We start from the raw sequence: 17,848 nt of genomic DNA on the forward strand, positions 1-17,848 counted from the left end.
GTGTTCAAGGATACTTCGACCTTGAGTCGATAAGACGTTGGGTGTCACTATTTTATTTCGGATAGATACGATGAGGTACTGGGTACCACTTTACTTCAGCTAGGCCGATGTACTGGGTGTCAACTTTGCTTCGAACTATCCGATGAGGCACTGGGTGCTATTCTGATATGTTTGGTTGGATCCATGTATCCGCCAAGGTCCGGGTTTGTTAATAGGGTGAATAACTGAAATGAGAAAATTAAATAAATTTGATCAATCTTACTATCAAAAGCATGAGAAAGAAATTATGAGTTGAATTGTGAATTGAATTGAGACATGAGATTTGAAGCATGAACTTAAGGTTCATGAAATTGTTAAATATCGAATTATCGATATTGAAATCAGTTGAATAAATGAAATGAGAAAATCGAATGAATTTGATCGATTGAACTATTGAAAGTATGAGAAAGCGAAATTATGAATTGAAATTGAGATATCGAAATAAGAAGTGAAAATAGGATGAATAGGAAATAATAAAATAGTGTATGAGTTAATTGAATATAATCATATGAATTAATTATAATTATTTTTATTGAAAAATGTTGGTTTAAATAATTATTGAAAGACTAATGTTACTGAAAAACTGATGATTACTGAATGATTATATTAAAGTACTGAGCAACTGATTGTTATTGATTGATTATGAATAGAAATGAATATTTTCTTGAGAATAAGTTATTGAATTGAGATATAGAAATGAAATTTATGAAATAATGATTTATGAAATGGTTATTGATGAAATGCATGAAATGGATATTGATGTAGTAAGAAGATATATAAATTAAAATGAAGAAAAGCTATTTAAAATACATATTATTAAATTAAAAATTAAAGTTTTAAATGCATGAAAGATTTATTAAAGGTAAAATACTGGTAAGATTTTATGTATATATATATATATATATTGTTTTACCTTAAGTATTTGAATTATAGTAATACCACTGAGTGTATACTCAGCGTACGGTTTGTTTTCGTACACAGATTGGGTACAGGAATTTTTGAAGAGTTGAATTTTGAGATTTGCAAGCTTTCATCTCATCACATCTTCAAACAACAACAGGGTATGTTTTAAAATTTTGAATAGAATGACATGTACTTAAGAAAAATATTAAGTATGTTCCAAGTGTTCGTTTTTATGTTCTAATATATTAGTGATTAGCCAAGAATTACTTTGGCACCAAATGTAATATTCCTATATCAGGTTCTTTGAGTCGAACATGGTATAGGGGTGTTACAAGAATGTTGTTATGTGAATATGGGATATGTTTTGTGATAGTTGCAAATACTTGTGTATATAGTTGATATTATATATCCGATGAAATTAGTTGTTTGGAAGTGTATGCTATGAATTATCTTGAATTGGGTTGGTTTATAATGTGATATGGTAGATAGGTTAATGGATATGGATGATGTATGAATTGGATGTATAGATGAGTAGAGTTAATGTAAGTTAAATGTTTATTAAATTGAGGTACCTTGATTGGCATATTGGTTAAAACTTATAGATGGATTAATTTGGTATGTTTTGAGTGTAATTAGAGAGTGTTTTGATCAATTGAATTTGTGTGTAAATGGTGAATCTTGTTGGGCAAGGTTTGGTATTGATTTGGCTTTTTTTAAGGACTAAATTGGAAGCACGCGACTTGGGACACTGGTTGCCACACGGCCTTGTGCCACACACGATCACCTCACACAGTCGTATATCATTATCATCTTAGGTGTAGATTTCACATGGACTGAGACACAGTTTGCAACACGGCTGTGTGTCTCAAAACAATTTCTCACACAGTCTAGCACACATATTGTGGCAAGACTCTATAACCCTATTTCGAATACCCACACGGTCAAACACACGGGCTGGGACACGGCCGTGAGTTTGGACTTTGAATGTCCACGAGATCAAGGCTATGTCACATGGCCGTGTGACCCCTATTTTTAATTTTTTCAACTTTTTCCTAGATTTTCTATTTTGTTTCAAATTGATCCCAAAATGTTCCTAAATTATTTTTAGGACCCTCTAAGCTTGGTTTAAGGCCCCTCGTAAGTGCATGTTTATTATAAATCGATTGTGATTCATTTATTTATAGTTATACTTGAATGATTATTTCTATGCAATGTTCGAATTTTAATGTAATACTTCATAACCCTAATCTAGCGACAGTTACATCTAACCCCCACCCCAAATGGCTAAAGAAGAAAGTTGACCATCAGCCTATTTTCGTACCCTTAACCTAAGCCACATTACAACCCCGTAAAGACTTCTTGATTGGTGTGTCATCTCATTTCTATAGTTGTGAAGATTTGATTTTCAAGCAAGCCTATGGTAATAGCATTTCTTATTCGATTATTGAGTGCACATTACTTGAACCTTAAACACCTTGATTGCTTAAGTGAACCTTAGTAAGGGTGTTAATTCTTGTTAAGTTTGAATTTCATATAATTGTCGAGATAGAGGAGACGTCTAATTTTTATGCTTGATAATACTATAGGATGACATATTTTTTTGTATTAATTATATGTTTATTTTGAGTATGATCCTACTAATTTGAGCTATTTATGGTTTTTTTATCTTATAGGGACTAAATTGGAGGCAAAATGAAATTTGGGGGCTAAAGGCATGAATTTAAACTTAAATTGGGCCAGCATGCGAAGTACGAGAGAAGTGGTGTCGAAAATGCAAAGTGTAGAAGATTTTGGGAGCAAAAATGCAAAAGAAGAGATTTTATAGCACAATACTCTATTTTAATTTGAATTATATTAGGATAATTATTAAGAATTATTATTTAGATTTAATTTTAGCTTTTATCTTCATTTATTTTTAATTATCTTTAATTATCTTTATTTATCTATATTTATCTTTTAGAATTTAATTAGGAATAGACTAGGTTTCCTAGTACTATAAATAGGGGATGGAGTGACACAAATTTGACACATCTTTTTCTGTAAACACTCTCTCCCCCATAAGTTTAGCCTTTTTGTTCTTTCCATATTTTTTTTAATAAAAATTTCATTTCTATTATATTTATTTATTTTTCCCCAAAAAGCGTGAGCCACTAAATCTATCTAGCCGAAGGTTGTCAAAGTTCCCCAAAAAGGGTTCATGAGGCCTAGAATCCGTACTTAGCCTTCTCAACGAGTATTCATCGTTTCTCCACATTACGGGGCTGACTCTTCCGCCCATGTCCCTTAAAAAGTGATATTTTCAATGTGTGCAAAGGTGGCCGCTTTGTATGTTTTAGGAAGGTTTCACAGTCGGTTCATTAGCTTACTGCGTCAGAGGTTGGCAAGCCCAGGAGACAAAATGGCGTGGGATTCGCCATTGAGAAGTGATAATCTAGCAAAAGATGATCCCACAGAAACGATAGTTGGCTAAAGTCAGGTTCTGCTAGATCATAATTCTAAATTCTCGGAGCTGGTGGTCGTAGGCGTCCTCTTCCACTATAATTGGCTTATTCTGTTTGAAAAGGATCACCTAAAAGCCGAGGATTGAACCCAAGGCAGATCAAGGCAACCGGAGGCTGGAATCTCTCCATAAGAACTCCTTTTTCCTCAACTCTATTTATTTCTTCTATTTCAATTTTAATTTTCAAATTTTCAATTCAATCCAAACTTTAATTCTATTTTTTTTCCAGGTACGCAAGTTTTCTTGGGCACGATTCTGTCCAGGATTTCGAGGAACAAGCAATTGTGCAAATCCGATCCCTGAGGATTTGACTCTACTTCCCTTATACTATTATTTTTATTATTTTCAATATTTTATAGGGATAGGATATTTTTGGTGCTCTCAACAACCACATCAATGATTCAAAAAAATTTTGCTTGGATTACTTATGTTATTTAGTGTCATTTTTGTTTAAATTTCCAATGCATGATTATCTGTAAATTATCTTAAGACTTTATCAGTGAAAACAATAAATTGAGGGAAGTTAACTTGAATGTGGGTTGAGAATTTTGTTTGAGGACAAGCAACTGCTTAAGTGTGGGATATTTGATAAGTGCTAAAAGTAACGTGTTTTAACCTCGTTCTTAATGCATTTTTTGGTGATTAAATTCAATGTTAATTATGAATTTTATGCTTCTAATCCTTTAAATTCATGTTTTAATGCTTAGTAGAGTACTTCGGAGCAAAAGGAGCAAAAAAAGGAGCGTCGGAACAAGCTACAGGAGTCTCACAGGCTGAACCATTCCACACGTCCAGACCACACAGGCATGTGGCCGTCCATGTCGATTTTTGGGAATTACGCACCGAATAGCAAAAAATCACGATTTTTAGGTTTTTTGGGCATTCTAAAACATATATATGAAAAAAATAAGAAGACAAGAATGAGCCATCAAAGAATATTCAATAAAATAACTCGAAAAACACCATTGAAGCCGACTTGGAAGCAGATTTTCGTCAAGATTGAAGATTCCCCGTTCTTAGGAAGTTATCATGAGTTTCTTTGTTTCTTTTATTTATATTGTCTCTTGGATGTTTCTATTTTCAAGCATGAACTAATTTTCTAAATACCTAAGGGAGATGAACCTTATGATGGACTCTATCCTTTAATTTTTATTTTACACAATAAATACTTAGTTTCTTATTCTCAGTTATGTGTGCTTAATTCTTGGTTTGATATTTCTAGATTATTAATCCATGTCTGATATGCTTAAGTCGGTGGTTGAATAGACCTTGTTTAAAAGTAGATATTGCGTAATTGAATAGAGTTCCATGCAATCCTAGAAATAGGATGACATAAATATACCATATTAGAGTCAAATCCGGTAAGGAATCCATAGCATGAGTTAATGCGATAATAGGGTTTTAATTAGAAAAAAACTTCAATTAATCAACCTAGAGTCAGTTGCTTTTATGCTCGAAAGAATTATTTACATAATTTAGAGGTTTCTACGGATCAAGTTTTTTAGTAAAGAAATTGCGTAATTTATATCGATAGTGACAGATGAAATCTAGGCAGATTCTTTCCTAGATATTGTTTTGCTTCTTGGTTATTAATCGATTATTTTTCTGTTTTGTTCTTTGTCGTGTTCATTAGTTAATTAAATTAGTTGTTTTTATTTTTAATCAATCACTTGAATTATTTGATTAAATAATAAAAATATGATAATTACTAGTACTTCTAGTTTTTATAGGAACGATATCTTTACTCACTGTAACTATACTATTAATTAATAAATGTACTTACCTTAATCAAACTTTTAGTTAGTTCCGTGTACACCAAAGTATGTAATTCTGTATTATAATAATATGCAATCTTAGTCTAAATTACTGGTGATAATTACACAGTTTTTTTTTTTACTAAAGAAATAAAATTATTATCGGTCATGTTTACAACTATATACAAATTTTTATATTATTGAATAGGTATTTATTTTTGTTAGTTTTCAAAACCACGGAAGACTCTCCAAATAAAGCCTTAATCTTCGGCAGTAGCATTCTATTCCATACCAAGATTAGAAATGCCAAGAAAGTGTTCGAAAGCAAATTTATACCCAGACCTCATCGTATTCACACACCATCATTATTAAAATGCCAAATCAACATATCCCTTGTCTTGTGCCACCAAATCGGGATATTGAAATTTCTAAAGGAGTCATAAGGGGTCTATTTCATGAACGTTTGGCATGTTAATTTTATAATTTCAACTATTAATATTAATTTATGTAATTATTTATAATCTTAATTCAACCTAAAAGTAAAAGTATAATCCAATCCAAATTCAGTTAAACCAAAAAAATATTTTAAGGAATTTATCAACACATTACAAATTGTTACATTATATCATATTCATCATGTGATTTTATTGAGTATTATTTTGTTTAAAATATGAAAATGATAAAAAAATTCTTATATTAATACTTGTTACTGTGTAAAAGTAAAAAGTTTTTTAATAATTTTCAGACTAAACTGTACATAAATATATATATATCTAAACCATTAAAATTAAAATTAATTTAATGTAAAACACAACAGACTGAAAACTAGAATACATTAGAACTTAAATTAGAATAGATCTTAATAGGGTTCAATAGGATTTAAGTTTAATAATCTTAAAAAAAAAAACATAACAATTGTACATAATAAAATTCGAATCTAAACCAACAAGCTACTAAAACCCAACTCAACGAAGTAACATTGACAAAATGCTTTCAAGTAGTGATAGACACATACTGAAATCTTTGAAGTGGTTTCCCTTGGTCTCTTAATTGGAGTAACATGGTGGGGTATGATAAATTTGCAGAATGAGCAACATTTCCAATTGTTGACGATGGTTGGTGGACAATGGAAGGGATGCAGTGTTCCGGTGGGACCGTTGGATGGATAGTCGTCTAAGATGTTCCCAAAGAGGGGAGGGATGCCATTGGATGGAAGATACATACGATCCATGCATTATTCAACCGTAGTTGGATCACAAAAGTCTCAACTCCATCTTTTAGGTGGAGTATACAATTTTGCTTCCCAAAGATTTAAAAGGTTCTTTTGCTTTCAACCTATGTTTTCCATGAGGATAAAACCTAGTATGCTTTTATAGTGTTGTGTCGTGGGATTCTATCATGTTTCAAAATAATTTATAGATTGTGTTTGGTAAATTGAGTTTTGAGCCTTTTTTTTAGTTGATTTGGGTACAAATGGAGAATTGTGTAGTTAAACTCTATAATTATAGTGTTTGGTGAATGGAGTTTAATAAGAGCTTGTTAAGCTAAAACCTCAAAAAAAATACTAACATGGACAACTTTTTTCGTAGCTAATTGAAAATGAGATATGTACAATGACATATCTAACTATGCTTGCTCAAAAATTACTCACTTTGTCACTATGTACAATTATATTGATACACTGTAAATATTTATCCATTTCCACAATGTTAGCATAGAATTTTTTTATTTAAATTTTAATAAATATTCACTAATTAATTTTCATAATAGATGTTTTAATTCCTTGGTAATAGTATTTTATTTCAATAACTTCACCCAATAAATACTAAAGTATTATAAACAAATAAATACTTAACAATAAAATAAGTTTTGCCCTTATTTATTATTTTACACCTATTTTTCAACTAAATTTTACCAAATATTTTTAAATAAATAATTAATAAAATCAATTGATCAAATCAATTAATAAAATCTATTAATTAAAGCAACTGCTACAATCAGCCAACAAAACCATAGTAAGATTTGTTGAGAATAAATAGTCAAACAAAAAAGTCAACAGTGCAAGGGAGCAGTAACTAGATCTTTTGTTGACATCTCAAAAATCAAAATTGATTATCAATAATTTTTAATTTAGTAAGAAGAGCATTATATTATAAGCGTGCAACTATTCGTACCGCCTACAATTTCATCTGCCACATCAATGAATTTGAAGAATTTGTCTATTTTTGTGTTTCAAAACATTCATTTTCTTGGATAGCAAGAGTTATCATTCATATACTGCAAAGAACAATTTTTAAAGATTATTTTCTAAAAATACTCATGACTATCCCTCACGGCTCCTTTCAACAATCGTGATGTACATCCAACATGCTCAGAGATGAAAATAATAATAATAATTTTATTCATTATTAAAGGAAAATATTACCATATAATAATTACAAAATGTAAGTTTGGAGAGGATTAATTAGGGATTTGAGTAGTCAAATATTATTATGATTATCATAGTCAAAGGCAAATGAAATAAGCATCGATCAAGATTTGAGTAAGGCTTTATTTTAAGCAAATTAATTTCATAACAACGCCAGCTGCAAATAGGTAAATAATCAAAACAGAAAGGAACACCAAATAATCATACAATCAGCTCTTACCAGCCATGAAAATAATTCAACATCTGCTCCTGTTTTTCATATAATTCTTGAATAATAGACCTCAGTTCATCACATTCATATTGCATTCAAGTCTCACATTACAAAATTCATAATTAATTTCTTTCTTCTGCTAAGGAAATGATAGGTCGACCTGTTGGAAACCCGCCTCTGATTAAAATAAAAAATGACAAATCATGTTTCAGATCTAAGTTATTCACGGCCATAGGAATTATAGCCATTTGAATTAGCCATGTTGCTCGGAGGCGGAGTTCGTTCTGGCCGAGGTCTTGCATACTCTGCAAATATAACCCAACCTTCGAGGAACTGCAATGATCCGAAGGAAATTAGTTACAATCAAGGGAAAGGGGGAGGGAGAGTATGCGGATAAATCACTTTCCGCAATCTACCCTCAAAAGAACATAATAACAACAAAGCATGGTTCAATCATCAATGATAACCTGGAACAGTTCTATAAAAGCGCCTAACATATTTAATTCAATTGAAATTACAATATCAAAACAAAGAAATGAACATTTTAAGGAAGTAAAGGGAGCTAACCTTGCCATCCATTCCCACTCTTCCTTTCTCAGCTTCCTCTATAGTGGCATATCTTACGAAACCAAACCCTTTAGAATATCCTGATACACGATCAGTCACTACTCTGGCTATAAAGAAAGAAAAGGCCAATGGTTAATAATCTCGTAAAAACAATTTCCAACGTTCTTTCAGGTAAGGAGAGACTAACCATCAATTACACGTCCGAACTGAGAAAAGGCTTCTCGAAGTTTCTCCGAATTAGTGCGCTTGTTAAGCCCTAAAAACAAATTCACATAATAACTTTCATCAAAATATGAATCGAGAAAGGTAAACTAGTGACACAGTCAACACGTAGACTCGAAAAAGTATGCAAATCAAATTACAAACCAAAACAAGGAGAGGATTGATTTTAAACCCAAATTTGAATACTCAATTCATTCTAAATTGATGAATTACTTCTTTGAATGAATTAAAGAGATAGACAACATCAATCGTTTTTCTTAATCAACCATAGAAATTGACAAAAAATTTATTCCGTTTTCCCACATTTTCCAGCAATCAAGCCAGCATAATAACCTAATAAATAAGCCTGTACACAAAAACTATAAATTAAACCAGAAAATAATAGAAGCAATTAAAGGAAAACCTTGAAAAAAACAGAGCTTTTTCGAGCAAAGAAACATGCAAAACAAAACCCCAATAAATCAATATATAAACAATATTTACCAAGGACCCAGAAAAAAACAGGACCAACAAACTAAACCCATTAAAAGAAAAAACTTTTCATCCGTTTTCCAGCAGTTTCCAAGCAACCAAACATATAAACAACACCAAACAATCCATAAAAATAACATGAGAAAACAAGAAAGAAGCTATGACAGATATAGATCGAAAAGAAAATATATGTACCAGAGACAAAGAGGTTGGTACTTGGAGGCGCTTGCTCTCGACCAGGGGTTCCCTCGCCGTTGCCCATCGCCGTAATTGGAGGCGGCATAAAGGAATTAGCCGTAGCTGTTGAACACATGCGCCTGAATCCCTGGGGAGCCGCCCCAGCGAACATCGCTCTCGTCGCCGCCGCCCTCAAAGCCATCAAGGAGATATTAGTGGGGATGGGGAGAATCAGGGTTTAACACTTCAGGATAAAACCTCTTTTGTGGTGAGGGAAAATAGGGCAAAGTTGCAATCGACTTTAAAAGGAAAGGACTTGATGAAATTACCAATTTAGTCTTATAGAAATATATATTTAGAAAATATTAAATAATATAAAGGAGATATCAAAATAATTCAAAAGTTACATATTAAATAATAATTGAGTAAACTTTTTAAAATTTAGCATAAATCATATTATTAGTCACTAAATTATAAATAAGTTTTTATTTTGGTCAATTAATTAAAAATAAAATTACAATTTAATCACTGAATTATTTAAAACTTTTCATTGAAGTCACAATGCTATTAAAATATATGTTATATGGCTTTCTCTGTTAGCACTAGCTACACTAATCGAAGTCTAAAGTTCATTTTTTCATGTAACAGCTTTGGACGTCACAAATCTGCGAACCAAAATTCAAACATCTTTTTCTCCAATCTCCGACGTTGACTGTCAAATCTCTAAGGTATATTCTTCTCCTCGTCAATAGGTACTTGTCGAAACCATTTTTTTTAAAACGGGAATCGACTTAGTTTGAAAATGAAAATTAAAACGGGAGCCGCCACCGATCTTTATTAGGTGTGATCGGACCACCTTTGTTTTAATAAAACGTTTTAGTTTATGCAAACGGTGTTTTTGGTCTACGAAACTCGAGAGAATGGGTTAGGAAGTCAGTTACGTGCGAAGAATGATTAGCACCCTCGTCACGCCCAAAATTGGTACCAAATTAATTAGTTATTGTCCTAGAGTCGAAAGTTGAAAATCGAGGATGGATTTAAAATACGATCCTTTTTTATTGACGTCGATTAAAAAAAACACTTGAATTAGCTCAAAACGATCGTTAAAGACTTCGTCGTCTCGAGATATCGGAGTATCACATCCCGTAAGTTAGGACACGATATCATGAATTCCCGAGCCCAAGTTTGTCTTTAATTTAAATTGAAATCCCGTGTATTTTAAAACTCAAAAGGATGTTTGGCTATTTAGAACTAACGAGAAAACCGAAAACCTGTAAGTTAGGGCACAACTCCTCGATATTCCAAAACACAAAACATTACCTCATTTAGAAAATTTTCTTTGTGAAATCTAGCGAGTATAATGTTTAATAAAGTGCGTTATTCGTTTGGATTAAAAATAAAATAATTTATTGGATGAATGTAATGAGACTTGATTCAAGGGCGATGATATGAAAATATAGTAATGAATATAAGACAAATATACATGGACACTACATTATACAAATGAATAACAGTAATGCAAACTTGCGAAATAAACGAATCAAAATTTTCATAATGGCAATAATCACATAAGATATATCATTTAAATATTAACATTAACAATTAAAAACAAATGAATTTAATAATAATCTAAAAGGTATAAAGCAAATAAAAACGAATAAGATGTAAAACAATTTCAAAATGATAATGAGATTAAATAATGTGAAAAAGGAGATTTAAAATTGACTATATGTAAAACAATTTAAAATAGGGTGTATATATATATATATTAAAATAGGTAATATATATAATAAATACTATATGAGTAAAAACCTAAAATGAACAATAATAAAACAATTTAAAACAAATAAGAGATTTTAAAATAAGTTGTATAAGACAAATTTAAATAAGAATAAGACAAGTTTAAAATAATATATATATATAAAGAAATTTAAAATAAATATTAAGAGGCTCAAAATAATAATATGTAAAAGGGAATTTAAAATAAATAATATATAAGAAATTTTAAAGTAAATAACATATAAAATAATTTAAATCAAGTAATACATATAAAACTTTAAAATAGATAATATACACGAAGATTTAAAATAAATAATATGTAAAAATAATTTTGAAAACATATAATATATAAGAAGTATGTAAAACAATTTAATATAAGTAATATATATGAAATCTTAAGGTAAATAATGATAAAAGGTTTGCGATAAATAATAAAAGAATTTGAAATCGTTTACATATAAAATAGTATAACAAAATAACATATAAAACTTAAAATATATATAAGATGGTTTAACATGAATAATGTATAAAACATTTAAAATAAATGAAGAAAAATTTGAGATAAAACAATAAATAAAAACCGTTTAAGTAAAAAGTATGTGTATATATGTATATAATAATTTAGAGTACAAAGATACATATAAAAATTTCAAAATGAATACTACATATGATGATTTAGGAGAGATAATATATGTGAAATACTTAAAATTGATGATAGTTTAAAACACATGATATGTTTAAAAATAGTGCCAGTAATAATAGTAATAATAAAATAAATAATATAACATTTGGAGGCATAGAAGATATACACAAACATATGATAAAATAATAATAATAATGAGGATAGAAATAAAAATAAATCCAATCTATAAAAATAATAATGAATAAATAAATAAATAAATAAATAGATATTAAATATTAACTAAATTAGGTTAATAGTATAATCGTAATAACATTAATAAAATAAATAATCCACCGCCAACAATAATGAAAATATAAATAGAATGAGTAATTCATGAAATAAAATGATAAAAAAATAAAAATAAAAATAAATAAAAGAATGATGAATGAATAAATAATAAAACAATAATAGATATTAAAAATAATAATAACCAAGGTAAATGAAAATCGAAAGGAAATAAAGGAATTATGAAATGATTTCAATGACATAAACTAGTGATGTACATTGATAAATAAATGGACAATAGGTATATATATAAACCAATAAATAGGTGAACGTATAAATAAATTAGGACTAAGTTGAAATTGAATTAAATTTAAGATGCAAATTATAAAATAAAAAAACATAGGCCACTAAGGATCAATGTGAAACGCGCATAAAGAACGAGGGGCTGATTGGGAAAATATTCCCAGCCCTCTATGCGCAGCGTTTCATCCATCTGGTCCTTACCAAATCAAAAATAAAATAAAATAAAAGAGCGAAATTTTAAAAAAGGAAACAAAGCTATATGGGATTAAATGAAAAGGACAGAAAAGGAAAAGGGACTAAAGCGGGAAATTTCTCATTTAAAGGAAACGCGCGGACCGAATTGCCCATATACGTAAGCTTCAAAGCCAAATTAAAAAAAGAAGTGAAATAAATGAGGCATGATTGAATGCTTGTGCAAATGGGAAGGACCTCGTGCAAAATTCCCCCATTTTTAATTACAAGGCGCATAGCTTGAAGTGCAGGCCTTCCTTTTTACAAGTAACTTAAAACCTTTTTTTTTTATTTTTTTTTCAAATGCAGCCAATTTTTTAATAAAAAAAGGGGGAACACTCTGCTAGGGTTTCATTTAGCTCACAGCCGCCGAACCACCTCCATGCTTGGTGGCCGACGGCGCACGAATAGTGACCGGATCTTGTCGCTGGAGGCCGCAACTTTGGAGATTTAGTAAGTTTGCTCTTTCTCTTTTTTCTTATTTTTAAAAAAAGGCTTCAAATCCTACTCTATTCTTTAAAAAAAAAAACAAATGAAAAAGAACTTAACACCGTTCGACCCTCGTCCATAGCTCCCTTCTTTTGAGATATTTGGACTCTCATCGGCGTCGGATCAGGTATTATTTTCTCATTTTTTATGCTAAAATCGCAAAACAGATCAAAGGAAACAATAAAATCAATAGATAAAAAGATTTTGAAATCACCTTTTTATTTCTGGTTCTTTTTTTGTATTTCTATATGTGTGTCTCTAAAAAATTTACATTTTTTGCTCTTAGCTATATAGCCGAAAACACATCTTGTTTCTACTGTTCTCTTTTCGTGTTGTTGCTTCCGTTGTCCCTCTTTTAGCTTGTTTGCAGCTTGGGAGGAAATCAACAAGCGGGGGTTTCCTTTTTGGTGCAAAGGACGGGCAGAGCCGTCCCTCGAGCGATGTTTGCATCGAGGAAGCACGTGGCTGGCAGAATGGAGGCGCAACGCTAGGGTTTCGGTTGGCTGAACTTGGTTTTGGCATTGGGCCTATCGGGCTTAGGTGCTGGGCTTGGTTTTGGGTCTCGGTTTTGGGTCTTAATGTAACTTGAACTGTTATTATTTTTGGTTTTTTTGTTTAAACGGGCCGGATAAAATTGGACCCGTACAGTATTGATCCACCATTCTAATCATCAAATAATTGTTTGGAGCTCTTTGACAGAATTTTAAAAAGAAAAAAAGCTTAACAACTAGTGACTTCAATAAAAAAAATTTTGAATAGTTTTTAATGACTTAAATGAAAATTTTTAAATAATTTCATGACCAGATTGTAATTTTTTTAATTAAGTGACTAAAACAAAAATTTATACATAATTTAGTGACTAATGATATAATTTATTCTAAAATTTATTACTATATCATCTTTAGGAAATTTCATTATTTATTAAGTTTTATTTATGTAAAGTTTACATATCCTGATTAAAGGTAGATTAAGGTATTCAAATAATCGAGCCTAATTGAAGCAGCTCAATTAATACAACTATATTCAAGTCAAACTCAAGCTTTGTAAGTAATACTCGATTGTGTTGAGATTGAATATTGAGCTTTCAAGTTTTGAATCAAGCTCAAATTTGTCACTATTTAGTAAAGTTATCCATGGCTCAAATTTGTCACTATTTAGTAAAGTTATCCATGCCCGATGAGCTCAATCCAAGCATAGACACAAAATTTTCAAGTCACAAGTGAACCTGATTTGACCAAAATTTGATTTAAATGATAAAAAATATTTTCAATTATTAGTATTTTTAACTGTGAATAATTAATTCACAAAACTTGGTTTTTTTTTTTAAAGAAAGAAAAAGAATCGAATGACCTGACCCATCATAAACGATTGCTCAACTCGAGTATAGAGTACAAGAAACATTTGTAGAATAAATATTAAACAAGGTTGATGGCTTTTCTTTTCTTTCTTGAATGAAATTTCAAGGATTGTTTAAAAACATGTTATTTGTCAAACATAAGACATCGATTTGATTAGAAAAGAAGATGCAATATCATCATGGTATCCTCGATGAGCCTAAGCAAAGCTGTATTAACTTGGGTTAAGCTTTTCACTCCCTGATGATCACAGTCAATGACAGCTTTCTTAACAGCCTCAACACTTTTATACGACTTATCAAACTTGAGCTGATCAAAAGCCTGTAGACCTTCCTGGATTTGAGGAACACTGGTGTTATAAGAATACCGACACAACACAAGGGACCCCCATGTTGGATAATCTGACGTCGCATTCTGCACCAACATGTCAACAATGTGTAAGGTTTCAACAAGTTTAGAAGCTGATTTCTCCACTGCAATCCGTGTTAACCCAGTTAAGTTGGCAGTGAAGCAGCCAGGATCTGATTCCAAAGCTGAGATACATTCTTCAGGGTACTGTGTTTTTTTGCAGGTTGATTCAATTAGGGCCTTGCCTGTTTCTTCAGCATCAATTGGCAGGAAATAGTTGTTGAAACCAAGGGATATTAGGGTTATGATGACCAAGATTTTAGTGGGAATATTACTATTTTGGCTAGCCATTTTCTTTTTGTTTGGGGGGGGGTTGTAGGAAAATGAGAATGCAGGAGGAAGAAGAAATGATGTTTATGACAAGGTTTTGCGACTTAAAAAATGGATTAATATTTTGAATTTGGAAAAAATTATGAATTACGTAATTGGTGGATTTGTGTAATTAATGTTGTGGTAAATATGGCAATTGATGAATTTAATTTAGAAATTAATTTGCTTAATTGATTCTTTATTATATTCCTCAATTTGTTATTTTGTGTTTTATACGTTGAGTACTTAAATAATTGACATAAATTAAAGTATATAGATAAAATTTTGAATTTCAACATAATAATAATAATAATAATAATAAAACAAGACGACTCCAAAAGAAATGAATAATAATATTTCAATCGAAAAATATAATATTTGGCACACTGTTTTGCTAGTAGAGTTTTTAGACTCTACAAGTAGAGAATATTAAAAATAAATATTTAAAAGAAAGATATATATAACAATTTTTTAATGCTACTTATAGAATAAAAATATGCATTGTTAATGTACCAAATATTAATCCTGGTATTAAACTGAATTTTAATAAACAATATTTTGAAACTATTTTTAAAACATAAATATTAATAATAGTAGATTGTGTAAACTTTTACTTTTATATATACTTTCTAACTTAACTTTAATTTTGACTATTAAATAATTTATTGTGACATTATTTTTATTTCAATTTTAATAAGTATTTAATTTGTAAAAAAATGAATAAACTTAAAAAAGACTTTCTTTAATTGTGTCAACGTTTTACGTAAAATCCCTGTAATCTATATAATCTTTAGAAAATTCCATTTTTTCTTAAGTTCAATTTATGTAAAATTTTGACATCCCAAATCAAATTAGATTAAAGGACACAAATAATTCAATAAAGTTAGCTCGAGTAGTTGAATCATATTTAAGTCTAAAATATTAAATTAAGTTACTTATAGATTGAATAATTCACGATTCGGATCAAACTTGAATCAAGATTTTCATGTCACAAATTTATCCTGCGTAATCCAAATTCAATTGTAAAAAAATTAAATTTAACTCTAAAAAATAAATATTAATATAAAAGCATATTTTATTTTTTATTAATATTTTGAACCGTGAAACAAACTTTTGAACTGAACTGGGTTAGTAAAAAAAAACAAGCTTAACTTTTTTTTTTTAAATTGAAATATTCTTGACTAAACCTAGCCCCTAAACAAGTCTATGTTTTTTTAGACATGGCTTGACTCTGACTATAAGTTTTGGAGAACAAAATAGTAATAGGCCAGCCCAGCACATGGAAAATTTCATGGATTGTTTGAGAACATGTTTTTTGTCAATAATATATGTAATAACATAGAACATTGTTTAGATTAGAAAAGAAGATGCAAGATCATCATGGTATCCTTGGTGAGCCTAAACAAAGCTCTATTAACTTGGGTTAAGATTGGCAATGTCCATCCCTGACGATCACACCCAATGACTGCATTATTAACAGCCTCAACACTTTTATACGATTTATCAAACTTGAGCTGATCAAAAGCCTGTAGACCTCTCTGGATTTGAGGAACGCTGATGTTGTAAGTATCACGACAGTTGACAAGGAACCCCCATGTTAGATAATTTGTCGCATTCAGCACCAACGTTTCCACAATGTGTAAGGTTTCAACAAGTTTAGAAGCTGATTTCTCCACTGCAATCCGTGTTAACCCAGTTAAGTTGGCGGTGAAGCTGCCAGGATTTGATTCCAAAGCTGAGATACATTCTTCAGGGTACTGTGTTTTTTTACAGGTTGATTCAATCAGGGCCTTGCCTGTTTCTTCAGCATCAATTGGCTGGAAATAGTTGTTGAAAACAGTGGAAATTAGGGTTATGAAGACCAAGATTTTGGGGGAAATATTACTAATTTGGTTAGCCATTTTTTTGATGTTATGGGAAAATGAGAAGAAATGAGGTTTATAACAAGGCTTTTTGGAAGAAAATGCTATAACCTAAAACGGATTAAGATTTTGAATTTGGAAAAAAAAAACGTTATCAACTACGTAATTGGTGGATTTGTGTAATTAATGTCGTAGTAAATATGGTAATTGGTGGATTTAATTTAGAAATTAAGTTATTTAATTGATTTTATACTATATGTACATGAAAAATGATAAAATCATAACTAGATTAGGCGGGGTCAAGTCATTCTAAAGCAGTCATCATGTATCTTTTGAAAAATTTCATCCGGGTTGCATATACCTAGCCAAGTCATTCCAAAGCAATCATCATGTAACTTTTGAATAATTTCATCCTAGGATTGCATATAACTATACATGCCCAGAGGCCTTAAAAATGTCATTACTATCCACTCGATTACTCTTTATGAATATATGTGTCATCCTAATCATCCAAGGATGTTGAATAATTTTTTTAATAGCTCATAGCACAACTGAATGGTAGAACCCAATTGACTCATCTTGAATCAACTTGATTGTAGTCATACTATCCATCTCAAGCACAACCCGTTGAAGGCATAGACTCCAAGCAATTTGGAGTCCCTCTAGAGCTCCCCAAAGTTCAGCGTTGAGTGCAGAACAGCAACCAATATATTTAAAGAAACTAGATATTCATGTACCATGTTTGTCCCGAATAACTCCACCAGCTAAAACATTTCTAGACACTTTACACACAGCACCATCAGTGTTCACCTTATACCATCCTTCCTCAAACCAGAAATCCTCAGTATTCACCTTATACATATTAATCATGAACTAATATATATATATATTACATTTCATGAATTAATCATCAACCATCTGAAACTTGATAGG

The 17,848-nt window shown here is 30.5% G+C and overlaps 3 protein-coding genes and 1 long non-coding RNA gene across 4 annotated transcripts; 1 reads left to right on the forward strand and 3 right to left on the reverse strand.

Annotated features, from left to right (window-relative positions):
- Positions 1–7,856: 7,856 nt before the first annotated feature.
- Positions 7,857–9,594, reverse strand: LOC107948213 (organelle RRM domain-containing protein 2, mitochondrial). The gene is made up of 4 exons (XM_016882677.2): positions 9,291–9,594; positions 8,590–8,658; positions 8,403–8,509; positions 7,857–8,168 (listed from the first exon to the last, which is right to left on the reverse strand). Exons 1-4 carry the CDS (start codon positions 9,472–9,474, stop codon positions 8,055–8,057), a joined length of 474 nt encoding a protein of 157 aa, XP_016738166.1. The 5' UTR covers positions 9,475–9,594; the 3' UTR covers positions 7,857–8,054.
- Positions 9,595–12,687: 3,093 nt separating this feature from the next.
- On the forward strand, positions 12,688–13,672 carry LOC107948212 (uncharacterized). The gene is made up of 2 exons (XR_001697266.2): positions 12,688–12,945; positions 13,064–13,672. It is a non-coding gene; the product is annotated as an uncharacterized lncRNA (long non-coding RNA).
- An 820-nt stretch (positions 13,673–14,492) lies between these two features.
- On the reverse strand, positions 14,493–15,035 carry LOC107947760 (cell wall / vacuolar inhibitor of fructosidase 2). Its single transcript, XM_016882289.1, has one exon. The coding sequence runs from the start codon at positions 15,033–15,035 to the stop codon at positions 14,493–14,495; it is 543 nt and encodes a 180-aa protein (XP_016737778.1).
- Positions 15,036–16,408: 1,373 nt separating this feature from the next.
- On the reverse strand, positions 16,409–16,954 carry LOC107947759 (cell wall / vacuolar inhibitor of fructosidase 2). Its single transcript, XM_016882288.1, has one exon. It carries the CDS (start codon positions 16,952–16,954, stop codon positions 16,409–16,411), a length of 546 nt encoding a protein of 181 aa, XP_016737777.1.
- Positions 16,955–17,848: the final 894 nt, after the last annotated feature.

This window comes from Gossypium hirsutum, chromosome A11, assembly GCF_007990345.1.
Source record: "Gossypium hirsutum isolate 1008001.06 chromosome A11, Gossypium_hirsutum_v2.1, whole genome shotgun sequence".
Classification (NCBI taxonomy): domain Eukaryota; kingdom Viridiplantae; phylum Streptophyta; class Magnoliopsida; order Malvales; family Malvaceae; genus Gossypium; species Gossypium hirsutum.

Excerpts from the sequence above, each read along its gene's own strand:
- LOC107947759 (XM_016882288.1), bottom strand. The coding sequence starts at position 16,954 with ATGGCTAACCAAATTAGTAATATTTCCCCCAAAATCTTGGTCTTCATA.
- LOC107948213 (XM_016882677.2), bottom strand. The coding sequence starts at position 9,474 with ATGGCTTTGAGGGCGGCGGCGACGAGAGCGATGTTCGCTGGGGCGGCT. Across the intron at positions 8,510-8,589 it reads GTTCGGACGTGTAATTGATG|CCAGAGTAGTGACTGATCGT; the intron begins GTTAGTCTCTCC and ends CTTTCTTTATAG. Across the intron at positions 8,169-8,402 it reads GAGTGGGAATGGATGGCAAG|TTCCTCGAAGGTTGGGTTAT; the intron begins GTTAGCTCCCTT and ends GGATCATTGCAG.
- LOC107947760 (XM_016882289.1), bottom strand. The coding sequence starts at position 15,035 with ATGGCTAGCCAAAATAGTAATATTCCCACTAAAATCTTGGTCATCATA.